This window comes from Crocuta crocuta, unplaced genomic scaffold (genome assembly GCF_008692635.1).
Source record: "Crocuta crocuta isolate KB4526 unplaced genomic scaffold, BGI_CrCroc_1.0 scaffold16, whole genome shotgun sequence".
NCBI lineage: Eukaryota > Metazoa > Chordata > Mammalia > Carnivora > Hyaenidae > Crocuta > Crocuta crocuta.
The window spans coordinates 9,139,797-9,152,957 of record NW_027531893.1 but is presented as its reverse complement, the minus strand read 5'-3'; the positions used below and the strand labels follow the sequence as shown (position 1 = coordinate 9,152,957).

The 13,161-nt window shown below is 62.3% G+C and overlaps 2 protein-coding genes and 2 long non-coding RNA genes across 4 annotated transcripts in view; 2 read left to right on the top strand and 2 right to left on the bottom strand.

Moving 5' to 3' along the window:
• TXNDC11 (thioredoxin domain containing 11) overlaps positions 1–2,689 on the top strand; it is a 65,232-nt gene extending 62,543 nt beyond the window's left edge. The window contains 2 exon segments of the mRNA XM_077773264.1: positions 1,961–2,446; positions 2,448–2,689. Coding sequence (XP_077629390.1) covers positions 1,961–2,446; positions 2,448–2,574 — 613 coding nt within the window. The 3' untranslated portion in view covers positions 2,575–2,689.
• On the bottom strand, positions 2,624–4,399 carry LOC144239241 (uncharacterized). The gene is made up of 2 exons (XR_013337347.1): positions 4,097–4,399; positions 2,624–2,936 (listed from the first exon to the last, which is right to left on the bottom strand). It is a non-coding gene; the product is annotated as an uncharacterized LOC144239241 (long non-coding RNA).
• Positions 4,400–4,571: 172 nt separating this feature from the next.
• Positions 4,572–5,338, bottom strand: SNN (stannin). Its single transcript, XM_077773263.1, has one exon. The coding sequence runs from the start codon at positions 5,249–5,251 to the stop codon at positions 4,988–4,990; it is 264 nt and encodes an 87-aa protein (XP_077629389.1). The 5' UTR covers positions 5,252–5,338; the 3' UTR covers positions 4,572–4,987.
• A 6,894-nt stretch (positions 5,339–12,232) lies between these two features.
• Positions 12,233–13,161, top strand: part of LOC144239242 (uncharacterized) — a 56,990-nt gene continuing 56,061 nt past the window's right edge. The window contains exon 1 of the long non-coding RNA XR_013337348.1: positions 12,233–12,322. This is a non-coding gene — a long non-coding RNA (uncharacterized LOC144239242). The remainder of the gene's footprint in view (positions 12,323–13,161) is intronic.

Genomic DNA, 13,161 nt, shown 5'->3' with positions numbered 1-13,161 from the left:
GCCCGTCTGTGCACGAGTTCCCTCATGCATGCCCCGTGTGTCAGCCGCGCGCTTGGCCGTTGGGGCGTCCGAGGTGCGTGAACACCCTCCTGGTGAATTCGGAGGGGAGTCACACCGTGGGGCCTTTCACCGCCGTGCTTCCGAGAGGATTCCCTTCTGGGGACTTGGTTCACTCCTGCGTCCTGCTGCTTGTGGGAAGCCGGAAAGCGGTTCGGCCCACGTGTTAGGTAGGTCCCCGGGGACGGCGCCAGGAGCCCGACTCTGAAAGAGTGTGCGGACGATGTCGTTCTCGCTCCCGTGAGGGTCTCCAGCACACACCGGGGCCCCTCCAGCTGCTCTGCCCCACAGCGCCGGGCCTGCGCGCATCCAGGGGCGCATCCGGCCTCGGCCCTCCTTCCCGCCCTGCACCTCACAGGCGCCAGGTGGTGGTGGGCCCCGTTGAATGGCTGGGAGGCCCTGCCCAGACAAAGCTTCTGGAGGTTAAGAAAACCATGCTTTACAGGAGGTGTGGTTATATGTTACTCCAAATATTTGACTTGTCCATTTCCCTGAAAGTCTCCCTGAGTCGTGTATAAAATGAGGCATATGTGATTCTAGTTTCCCTGTGATACTTATTTCATTGGGAAAGAGCTACCCATCCGCAGAACACCTTTCGTCTTAGGTATTTGGCCCCTGGCTTTGTATGTGGAGAGGGTGTGCAAGCTATTAAGGAGGCATTTCCGATTGGGTTTTTAAAGAACAGTTTGATTGTTTTTAGGGTAACGCTCAGCGTTCAGGTAACTCTGCCCCGCTTCCGGCAGTCCCGTGGGGGCAGCACCACCCTCCTCACCCCTTCCACGGGGGAGGCCGTGCAGCGGCGCAGGGAGGCCGCAGGGCTGACGTTCTGGTGACCCCTTCCACGGGGGAGGCCGTGCAGCGGCGCAGGGAGGCCGCAGGGCTGACGTTCTGGTTACCCCTTCCACGGGGGAGGCCGTGCAGGGGCGCAGGGAGGCCGCAGGGCTGGGCTTTCATGACGGGGAGCGGCAGCCTTGTGGTCTGCCTGGCAGGCGGCCCCGAGGTCCCTGCTCGTCACTCCCATTGCCTTAGTACCCCATAGCTGCTGTCTGACAGCCCCCCCCCCCCACCGGAACCAGCTGGTGGCTTTGACCCAGTGCAGCAGTTTGTGTTTACACAGGTCACCGCGCACGTGCTAGGGATCCTGGTCACCAGACAGTTACAGGACAGCTTCTCAAACCGAGTTTTCTGCATCAGGGCTTGCAACAGAGGTTTGGGGGCAACCCCGCCATATGTCACTTTCCTTCCCTTTTCTGTGCTCCCAGGGCGGGGCAGCCTTCGTTTCTCCGAGTCCCTTGGTGGGTCTGTTTGTCCCGAGTCAGGGCCTGAGTGACACCTCCCCGATCATGGTAGTAAAACTGTCTCCAGATGTTGCCAGATGCCCCTGTGTGGGGGGGGTTATAGTCACCCCCAGTGACTGACTTAGTGCAGCGAGTCACTAAGAGTGACTAAGAGTCACTCCTGCTCTGAATAATACGTCCTCACTGCTGGCTGCGTCTTCAGGCTTTCCTGTTTCACCAAGCACTGTTGATGGCTGCAGAGTGACACAGGCGACGTCCTGCTGGGCACGCCCTTCCTTACCCGCCTCTGGGCCTCTCAGAGCTCAAAGGGCCCCTCTGCCCACACGCTGCCAGCACCCTCTGTCCCTGGCTGGAGGCTCGGGCCTGGGAGCTTCTTGTCTTTCTTAGAAGGTCGGTAACAGCAACCGAGCTCTCTGTCCTCGGGAACAGACACACAGACATACATTTGAGAGAAGCCACCTTACCTACAGAACATGCACACGGGACAGCCTCCGCCCTGTAGGAGAAGCCTTGCCCAGTAACCCCTTGCTTGCTGGCTTACCTTGCTGCTGGGAAGTAGCCTCGGTAGCGGCGCCCTCACCCGACCCCCCCTCCTCTCTCTCCAGAAAGGACCGCAGCGTCAAGTACCCCGAAGACCTCCCCGTCACCCTCCCCAACCTGCTGAGGTTCGTCCTGCACCACTCAGACCCGGCTCCTGCGCCCCGGGGCCCGGCTCGGCCCCCCACCCGAGAGTGCCTGCGGAGCGAGGCCGCCTTCCAGCAGGGGCACGTGTCGCACCTGGAGAGAGAGATCCGCAAGCTGCGCGCCGAGATCGGTGCCCTGCAGCGCGCGCAGGCGCAGGTGGAGGCCCGGCTGTCGAGCGCGCGCAGGGACGAGCACCGCCTGCTGCGGCAGAAGCGGGCCCTGGAGGAGCAGCACGGCCTCCTGCGGCTGCACAGCGAGCAGCTGCGGGCGCTGTACGAGCGCAAGAGCCGCGAGCTCGAGGAGCTGGCCCGGAAGCTGCGGGAGCTGGCCGACGCCTCGGAGGGCCTGCTTGCCGAGAACGCGTGGCTCAAGATCCTGGTGGCCACCCTGGAGCGGCGGCTGGAGNGGGGAGGCCCGCCCCGGCCACCCTGAGCCTTCTTCGGGGCACCCCCGGCTCCCGGGCGGCCCCCCTCCGCCTTCCAACGTCAGCTCCGCGCTGGCGTCCGAGAGGAGCGATGAGAACAGGACAGGCTGACTTTTAAAATGACATGAAGAAATCAGAGGAGAAAACTGTACATTGGGAATATATTTATGCAAATTTTATTGAAATTTATTGTAAATAAAGATTTTCTCAGTGGTCTAGAAAATCACGTTGAATGTCATTCAGCGTTTATTGAACAGGGATGACATCCCTTCCACTTATTGCACAGACTTGGTAGCTTTGAGACGGAAACAGTAGCACAGTCCATCTGAAGGCTGGTCTGAAAAGCTGGTCTGCATTTCAGTGGCTCAGTGTCCCGAGTTCCCTCCCCGTCCCCTATTGCTGCTTCGGTGAGGACATGCGGGATGAGAGGCTGGTTGCCTGGCCGGCCGGAAGACCTGAACACCGCAGTCGTGCTATTCAGAAAGAATGCAATCAGAGGTCATAACTAAGCCGCGTGAGCGTGTGGTTCTGGCGTCTACCCTTAAAAAAAAATAGCTCTTGATAGAACAGTGAGCACTATTATGTGGTGGTTGTCAGCCTCTCCAGGCACTCCCACTGGCCCCGCAGAGCCCTGCCCCGCTGGTGCCCTGCTGTGCCCGTGACCCTGACCCAGCACCCACTGCCCCCTGCAGGGCACCATCCCTGGCAGCCGGACGTGGTGGGATCCAGCAACCACCAGGAAACCCAGGGGGAAGGGAAAGTTTCAGAACCAAAACCTCAAGGGGAAGACCAGGGTCAGGGTCAGCCCCAGGGGGTCCTCAGCTCCCCACGGAGACAAGCTGGATGTGTGCTGCGGGCAGGCAAGGTAGAAGGCCTGTAAATTCCGAAATGCCAGGGGAACGTTTCAAACACCCCTACACCTTCTGCGTTTGTTGGGAGGGCCCTTCAGCAGGAAGCCAGCCATCCCCAATCTTCCATGGGGCATCGTAGAACCTGCTGGCCGCCTCCAGCCCACGGGGGCTCCGAGGGTCTCCTGCCTGACTTCTCAGGCTTGGCCGTCCCCACTTAGGGGCTGACTTTTCTCCTGGGCTTCTCCTGGGCTACATAAAGCCCAGCTGCCTGGCAGGGGCTCCTCAGTAGCCCCCCGGGGCATCATAAGCCCACCTTCAGCTCACATTGCTAGAGAGCTACCCTTCTCCCTACCCCCAAGCTGATACACCAAGTCTGATCCCCAGGTTAAGTGCTGCTAAGATGAAGTGTTCCCTAAGCTTCTTCCTTGGGGTTCTAGAAAGTAGATTAGTTCAACATTCTTTGCAGAGGAGAAGCCTCAGCCAGCCTGAGCAGGTCAGAGCTGTGAGGGGGTACGGCTGTGGGGAGGCTGGCGAAGCCCGGGCTGGCCCCCAGTTTATTACGACGGATGCCGACACAAGCTTCGTTTTAATCATGATAGCTGAGGGTGCGCTCCAGGCGGTGGGATGAACAATTAGCAAGTTCACCGAAGTGGGACGCCTTGGGGATGCAGGCTGTGGGGGTGCCGGCCCTACCGAGAGCCACGGCTCCTCCTCTTCACAGAAACCCAGTCATGGACCTGACGCTGCCTCTCCCCGCCCCGCGCCCTCCCCAAGGCGCCCACCTCGCTGACAGCTGGCTGTCAGGCAGGTGACCCTTGGCTGCACTCAGGGCTCTCCGAACAGGGTTGGGGGAACTCTCCTAGGTGGCCCACTGGGGAAAGGAGTCCGGGACCCAGCAGGTGGCTGGTACTCCGAGAAGAAAGGAAACAAACGAACATGTGAAAGGGGAAGAAAAAAAAACCCCTCAAAGTCCCCTCCCCCCACCCTCCAGTGCAGAAAATATTAAATACGGCAACAAACAAGAAAACACGATTTCCTTTTTCCTGGGCTGGCTGGGTTTGCGATAAAGGTCGAGGCCACAGGCTCTGGTGNGCTCCCAGGCGGCAGTGGCTTCCTTGCAGTAACTCCACTCTCAACGGGAACTGGTATTTAGCGACCGAAGCAGGGGGGTGTGGTTCCTCCATCCATTGCTAGCCAAGCAGAAATCCCCACANCAGCTTATCGTTGTGCGATAACAGTCGCACGGTCAGTCCCATGTGCTCTACGTGGTATTTTTAAAACTCAGCAAAAAAGGCTTTAAGCACATGCTTCCAGGGCCTATTTACAGTTCACAGGTTGGTGAGTTCACGCGTTACAGTAGTAGCTCCGTCAAAAACAGGCTCAGCTAAACATTCAAGTAACAAAAGCGCTATAGGGTCGTGAGCCCTGGCGAGGTCAGGCCTGCCCACTGCCTGCAATGGGCAGTCCCACCAGGAGGCTGAGGGGGTGCCCAGGGCTGCCGAGTCCTGGCTCAGGACGGCCAGGACCCGGGAGGCCGTGCATGCGGTGACGGGGCCCGGCGAGGCCATGCCAGTAAGCGTCAGCCCTTCCTCTCAGCGGCCGTGGCCGAGGCTTCACCCCACCCCCGCCTCTCCACTGGCTGCACCCAGGCCTGGGGGCCTCCGCATCCCTGCTCAGCCGTGGACTTCCGGGCCGCTGGGGGTCAGCTTGGCCTTCCTCTCCACGCACGGTCCCTTGGCCGAGTACTGCACCAGCAGGAAGGGCTCCTTGGTCTCGCCATCCCCCACGATGCTCTCCTCGTCTTCCGACTGGCTGATGCGCTGCAGCCGCAAGTAGCACCAGCAGCCCAGGATCAGGGCCCCCAGGGCCGCGATGGCAATGAGGATGACAATGACCGTGACCACGCCCGTGGTGGGGCTGTGGTCCATAATAGACATGGTCGGTGCCGGGGGAGACTCCCGCGGGAGGAAGCTCGTAGGGCGGTCGGCTCAGCGAGGCTGGAACTCAGGCTGGACACCAGAGCCCTGGAAGACAAAGCAAGGTGACTCCACTGGGACCCCGATGGCTCCCAGGCTCGGGGCGGGGGCTGGGGGCCCACCCATGGGGCGGATCTTTAGTCAGGTCTCAGGCTTGCCGTCCTGCCTCATCCAAGTGAGAAACTCGCCAGCTGGCGTTCTCTGTTTCTTTGCTCCTGACGTCACCTACCGGCGTCCTCCCCGCCGACGACAGCCTGCGCCCATCTCCACCCTCCACACCGTCGGTGCTTCCGCTACCAGACGGGCGTCCCCTCGCCCAGCCAAGGAGCTGGAGGTGCAAGGAAGGGGACCCCCGACCTGCAACCCCACTGCCGTGGAAACGAGGGTCTGTTTCAGGTGAATGTTCTGGAAGCCCAGTACCACTAAGTGTTTCTGGAAGCCCAGTACCACTAAGTGTTCAGTAACCACTCAGGGACGGAGAAGAGCCAGTATTTCGTGATGGCCAGACATGAGGGAACCGACAGCAGGGAAGTGACATCAGTCCCTCTCTCAAACAGGTGGCATGTGTGAGTCCCCCGAGTCTTCCGGAACACCGGGGACAGGGTGCAGCAGAGGGTAGCCTGTGCCCCGCAGGGAGCTGCAGCTGGCCCGGGAAGAGCCCTAAGCAGCCGGGTCCTGGACCGTGGAGGCACTCAGGCAGCCCTGGGGGGGGTAGGGAGGGACAGCCCGGACTCTGCCTGCTCCAAGCTCAGCGGCAGGTGCGGGACCCAGGCTGCAAGTGGGTCAGTACACCAGTGCCGGTCACTGCCAATGCGTGAGGGCCACGCCGGGGACCCAGCAGACCGGGTGCCAGGATGCTACAGCGGACAGGGTGGGCGATAGCCAGGGAGGCGAGGTGGAAGCTGAGCTGGGAAGGGGGCTTGGCCCTGGGGGAGGAGCGTTCCTGGCAGGGGAACGGCGTCTTGGAAGGCTCGGAAGCAGGAGCGGACCCCCTGGCCAGGGCAGGAGCCGAGGGCGGCGGGACCGCCACCTTCCGGCCGCTGCAGCCTCAGGCAAGCCCCTCCACCTCGCTGAGCCGCAGGTTCGCCCTCTGTTCAGGGGGCTGGTGCCTGGCACGGGCGGCCAGCAACGGGAAGCACAGCAGACAGGAAAACCCAGACTCTCCCGGGGCCAGTGATGGTGCCCGTGATGCTGTGAGAGGCTGAAGCCGGAGCGGCTGAAGCTAGCGGGCTCTCCTGGGTCCCCAGACCCTGCACTTTCTAATGTCCTCCTCACCGTGGGCGAAGCACATAACCGTGACTAGCACCCGACCTTTGGCACGAAGTACAGGCCGGCTGCTGGCTTTCTCTGGAAAGATGGACATCGACGCGAGGGGGCAGCACTGGAAGGGGAGGTTCTCCCTCCAGACAGGATGGAACCTGCTGTCCTTGAGCAATCACAGCCTTAATTAGAAATGGTTCTGAACCACGCCAGGGAGACTCCCCGCCCCCACAAGGCCAGGCTTGCCTGAAGGTCAAAGGCAGCTAAGTCCACATCCCTGGAGTCTGTCCTGGGACCAGGCCCTCGGGGGACGGCCCTGCCACTGTGCCCACGTCTGCGGAGGCGTCCTGGGTGGGTGGGGGGAGGGTGTCATCCCTGGAGCCTGTCCCCTTCTTCCCTCCTGCAGGGTCAGGCTGCTGCGGTCACTGTCAACAGGCTCCCTGGCCCACCTGTGCGGGTCCACTGTAGCCAATGCCCTGTCGCCCAGAGGAAAAGCCCGAAGTCCTTACGGTGACCTACAGGGCCGACGGGACACGTCCCCACCCGCTGCTTCTCCCCAGCCACAGAGACCCCGCCACCTCGGACCTCCAGGCCTTGGGCCAGGCAGGTCCTCTGCTCCCCTCACCCTCGTTCCACGGCTCTCAGCCGGGGCGACTGTGCCTCCCAAGGGACATCTGGCAACGTCTGGAGACATTTTTGCTGTCACAACTGGCATGCTATGGCGTGGACAGAGGCCAAGGATGTGCTAAACATCCCACAGTGCCCCAGTACCGGAGATCGGGCCCCCAACGTCAGCAGCGTGGAGGGCGAGAAACCCTGATGTGAACCCCAGCTCAGGGAGCGCCGCCTTCCAGGCTCCGCAGGCCAGGCCGGGGGCGGGGGTGGGGGGGTCCAGGAGGGTCCCCCTGTCCGGCCACCGCACCTGCTCCTCCCTCGCTCCAGGGCGCTCGCTTAGGGGGGCAACCCTGGCTCCCACAGCACGACCACGTGGTCAGCGCCTGCCTCCCCCACGGGCTGTGTGCTCTAGGAGGGGCCCGCTCATGTCTGTGCTGCCAAGGGCACCGCCTGTCCTGGCCTGTTCCCCGTCCCTGCCGGGGCTGCCGTCAAACGCCACAGCCGCCCTCAGCCTGTCCCCACAGGCCTCCAGACAGGACAGGTGCCCCCACCTCCCCCCTGGACAGCCTGCCAGCTGGATGGAGGGGACCCGTCCCAACCCCCATGCTCTCCTCCCGCGGGGGACAACCCCCACCTGTCTCGTCCCTCCCCCTGGACCCCTTGTGTCCAGGGCCCGACTGCTGGGGTGCCTGCCCTCCCACCCGGGCAGGAAGAAAACGGAAGAAAACGCGGTATCAGAAGGGGAAGTATGTGTGTGTTTGGGGAGTGGGGGTGGTTTGGGGGCAGGAAGTGGGAAATCAAACAATGGCAGCAAGACCTTGGGCGGTGAGGGGGTGGGGACCCCAGGGGCCGAACCTGCTGGGAGCCTAGAAGGCACCTACAAGTCCAGGGGGGAGCCAAGCGGTCCCTGGACTGATGAGGAAACTGAGGCAGCAGCAGCCCCAGTTCAGAGGGACCCCTGGGGAGGAGTGGTGACCTCAAAACCCTGTCTGCTGCCCTGCCCCAGGCCAGGAGGACTGGGCGGAACGAGGTATGGGGCTCTCACCCCCATGAGCACAGAGCCGGGTGACCAGGCCACGGGCATGCCTGCCCCGTGCTCCCTGGCACCCCCCAATGCGTTTGTTTATTTCTTCACGGGCTCAGCAAGTTTATCCTGAGAACGGAGTTTTTAAGAAATCTCCTCGCGTCATCTGCTGCTCAGAACCGTCCCTGGCATCAGCAGAGAATCAAAAGCCCCTGCCCTTCCCCGCCTTCCCACCTCAAGGTCTCTGAACTCTCTGTTCCTTCTGCCTGGAATGTCCTTCCTGGATTGCCCCTTGCTATTGTGCGGGACTTTCTCTGCAGGTGCCTCTGGAAGACCCCTTCCCCCCTGGCTCCAGACGCCCCACCGCCCCACACCTGCCATCGCCTTGCACAGCTCGGCGTTATTCCTGAGGGCTCTCTGCTGCCTGAAGTTCTCTCGGGCCGGAGAACGTGCCGCCTTGGCAGCCTGAGTCCGTAAGCGGAGAGCACTGTCCATCTTGCCCACGGCTGGTCCCCGGCCCAATTATCGGCACGTGGCAGGTGCTCAGTACATGTCTGCTGAGCGTCCCAAGCCCGGGGACACAGTGATGAGTTAGAGGGGCGCCTGCTCTCGTGGGGATCATGGTCAGCAGCCCCCAACCCCGAAAGCCAGCTCTCCGACCCAAAGGCACTACCGGGACCCTACACGTGGGTCCCCACACCTGTCCCCAGACTCCAGGAAGCTGGCAGCCTGAGTGCAAGGGCAGGGGCGCTGTGTGCAGGCGGATCCCCAGCAGGCCGGAGCCCACGAAGGGGCAGCTGTCTCCACGTGCTGGGGGGCAGGGAGAGGAGAGGGCCGCTGGGAATCAGAGCCCGGAGGAAACTAGCTGGTTTCCCCGGAACTCCCCTTGGTCCGAGCTGGACCCCACCTCTCCTGGACTTCCCTCATGCCCTTCTGGGTCAAGGTAGCCTCTTCGATCAGGAAACGCCAGGCCCTGATCCAGGAAAGGCCACGGGGTGAGGGGGGGGGCATAGCTTGGGCCGCGTCGATGCCCGGGCCGGCGTGTGGGAGACCTGGACCCCCTAGAACAATTATCAAGGAGCTAACATGCATTCCATACATTTAATCCCTTTAACAAGCCTGCTGCACGCCAGTCCCAATCCCCCTTTACAGATAAGGAAACTGAGGCACAGAATTGGAAAGGATCACCCAAGAGTGAAGAGCCAGAAAGTAGGATGTGACCCCAGAAGTGGAAGCCCAGGAGATCAAAGGAAGGGGTCTTCCAAACGCACACGGGGTGGGGGAGCGGGAGGGGCGGGCAAGAGAACCTACTCCCTTGTCCCCAACCTTAGCAGCGTGTCCTCACCAGCTCCCTCAGTCAGGACAAAGGAAACCCGAGGCCATCTGGATCCCCTGAAAACACACGGGACCAATCCTCCAGCCTCCCACTGCGGACCCCCAGCCCTCCTTCGGCCCGGGTGGCCTGACCCTTGGATGTCAGCCGCAGCTCCGGCAAAAACAGGCTCTAAAGCCCTGCTCGCCAGTCTACTGAGGCCGCCCCCCCCACCCGGGCTCCCCAGTCCCTGCCCCCTCTGCCCAAGAGCAGGTTCAAAAGGACCGTCCCCACCTCGGCCACCAGCAAGCTGAGGGCAGGTGTCTTCCACTGTCCTGCTGTCCCTCAGAGGCCCATGGCTTAGGTCTTCCCCAGTGTGGCACTGCCTCTTCATGGGACCGCAAAACGTGGCCTTAACTCCGGTCCACGGGTGGCCTTACACACTCAGGCCCGGGGGGGGCACAGCTAGCAGCAGAGGGGATCCCCCCCCCCGCTGCCTTCCCCCTCTGCCCTGAGCTGTGAGCTGCTCTGACCTCATGCTCCTGATGGCCTCAGGCTCTCAGCGTGCAAAATGGACACGAGGCCCTGACCTCAGCAGCCAGGCTGTGGGGGGTGCGCCCGGTAAGAGCTGGGAACACGGAAGGGCCCTGGGGCCACCGGGGTTGCATGTCACCAGGCACGCCGCCTTCCTGGTGCCACGGAGGACGGTGAGCCCAAGGACCTGCCTCCCAGGAGGGCACGGGGCCTGGTCCGGGCCTACAACCACAAATAGCCTCTTCCCCAAGTGTTTTTTTTAAATTTTTTTAATTTTAATTTTTTAAAATTTATTTCTGAGAGAGAGATAGCGTGAGCAGGGGAGGGTCAGAGAGAGAGGGAGACACAGAAGCAGGCTCCAAGCTCCGTGCTGTCAGCACAGAGCCCGACGCGGGGCTCAAACCCACTATCCGTGAGATCACTGAGCCGAAGTCGGATGCTTAACCGACTGAGCCACCCAGGCGTCCCTAGCCTCTTCCTCAAGGACACTTGCCGCCTTCTCGCTTAGCTGGGCGTTATCACAAGTGTCACCACGCCCAGCAGGACACCAGCTCACCACCCCAACCCTGCAGCCTCCCCCTCTGGGACTACCGTGCTTACGCGGGGTCACCCCCTCCCCACTCCCAGGGGCTCACAGCACTGCCCCAGGGGGGGTTCACTCATGCCCCGCGGCAACAAAGCCGTCTATGTGCCAGGCAGGCCAACAAACCAGACTCGGCCCCTTCGGGGGACCCCAGTTCACAAACCGAAAACGTTTCCTGTCTGGTTATTTCTGATCAGGAACGCAGGACGGTAGGAAGGACAGGGCACTGCTGGGCACCGTCAGGACGCGGGTGGAACATCAACTCCGAGCCAGGCCCAAGCTGACGCCTGGACCCAAGGATGCATCCCAGGGGGCCCCTGTACTCCAAAACCCAGGACCGAGAGCAGCAGCGATGCCGACGGGAACCTAACCATCCCGGGGCCCAGCCATGCAGCCAGCGTCACCTGAGCCTTTGTCACCCACCCATCCTCCCGAAGAGGAAGCTCGCACCAGAACCCCCTAGGTTCCCCGCGGGCAGAAGAGGAAGCTGGTACAGACTGAGCAGAGGGACTGCCCCAAGGTCAGTCCTGGTCGCCTGTGGCCCAGGCCTGAGGCTCCTGCTCCCACGCTGTGAATCAGCCACTGGTCATTCTCCCGGGGTCAGCCACTCGGCAAAACAACTCTGGCAATAACAGCAGGCGCTGAATAAAACTCGGCGACGATTACTTTTTGCTAGACCCCCGAGAAGCTGAACACTTCACGCAGATCCTCTCTCCTTTCGGCCTCAGAACAACTCTGGTGTTCTCACCATGCCCACTTGGCGGATAATCTGTGGCGCAGAGAAGTACAGTCAATTGCCCAAGGTCACACAGCTCAAAAGTAGCTGCACAGGGATTCAAACCCAGGCAGCCTGCATCTGGAATCCCAGATTTCAACCCTAACAGGAAAATATTATTCCTGACCGCCCCCCCCAGCAACTCCCCACACCCCTGCCTCTGGCCCAGGTGAACCCTTCTCCCACCGGGGCAGGCTGAGTGGCGAGAGCTCGATGCTGGGGACACAGGGATGACAGGCACCCGGCAGCTACCGCGTGCCTAGCGCGGGCGACGTGCAGGCGCGGTGCCAGGCGAGCTCCACGCACCCTGTCATTTAACCCTGCCAGGCGACGCCGTCTTCCCCCCTCCGCCAAGGAGCTGGGCGAGGCTAGAGGGACGAAGGGGCTCAGCCCACTGGGCGACAGCTGGAGGGGGAGCGATAGCTAGAGAAGCAACTCCGGTCGGCCCGCCTGAGGCGGGGCGGGGGGGGGAAGGGGGGGCACCACGATACTCAGTCATGCCCACGCCGCGCAGTCACTGCCGACGGAACCCGACATCAAACGCTACGGACCGTCCTCAGTTTCCCCACCTGCGAAATGGGCGCCAGACGTCGCCAGGAGCCGCACTCCGCCCCTTAACCCCCCCCGGAGTCCTCCAGACCACCCTGGGGGATGCCAAGACGCCCTCCTCCTCCGTTAATTTTAAATATCCCGAGGCGTCCCGAGGAATCCAGAGGCCAGCCTGGGGCGCGGAACTGCGGGCCGCGGTGGCGGGCATGCAATGGGGGTGGGGGAAACACCGGCTCCGGGCAAAGCGGCCGCCGCCCCCAGCCGCCTCCTTTGTCCCGATNGGGGTTGTGCGCGACGCCTGCGGCCGCTCTCCCTCCGGCGCCGCGAGGCTGCCCCTGTTCCCGCCCACTCACGGAGAGGGAAACTGAGGCGCGCCGCAGGTAAGTGTAGCCTGGGCCGGGGCAGGAGACAGGTGGGACCTTGGAACTGAACCTCCTAGTTTGGGAAAGGAGCAGGTCATTCACTCGTTCGTTCATCACTCATTCGTTCAGCGTTCATGCACGCGTTCGCCCCGCGCTACGGAGCCCCCACCGGGTGCCGGGCTCGCCGGTGGCCGCGCGAACAGACACGAACAAGACAAACGACGGCCCTGCCCGCACGGAGCTCTCGTTCAGCTGCGGGCTGAGGCTGCGGGGAATTTGCAACCCCTGGGCCGCTTGCAGGCAAGGAGTGTAACGTACTACGCCTGTGGTTAGCCCCCGCCACGTGCCGCGCCCCGTACTAAGCGGTCAACACACTTTTTCGACCCGAACTGGGAAGGAAGAACAAACCCATTTTACAGATGAGGAGCCCGAGGCCCCAAAGTGCTGAAGTACTCTCAGCCCCCTGGTGACAGAGGTGAGATTCGAGGCCAGGCCTTGTCTGCCTATAAACAGCAAGGTGCCAGTTAGTAATCTCCATTTTCCCCCCCCCCCCCACCAAAGGCAGCCCAGCGAGATGACACTCCCTTTGCGGCCAGCTGGGGCCTCCAGGAGGGTGAGAGTGGGTCCTCCACGGCCTTTGGGTCCCTACCCTCCAGGGCTCCCACGGCTTGGAAGGCCGGAAGGGGGACAGGTGGAGCCCCTCATCCTGGGAGCTGGGAGGTTTGTCCGCTGTAACGGTCTTCCCCAGCCTCAGGCAGAGCCCCTGGGAGAAGATGGGAGGACCCAGCTCACAAGGCCTGGTGGCCAGGCCCTCCTTACGCCCCCCACTCCAGCATGGCTGGTCTCTTTCCGCATTC

Coding starts and splice junctions, on each gene's coding strand:
- SNN (XM_077773263.1), bottom strand. CDS start 5,251: ATGTCTATTATGGACCACAGCCCCACCACGGGCGTGGTCACGGTCATT.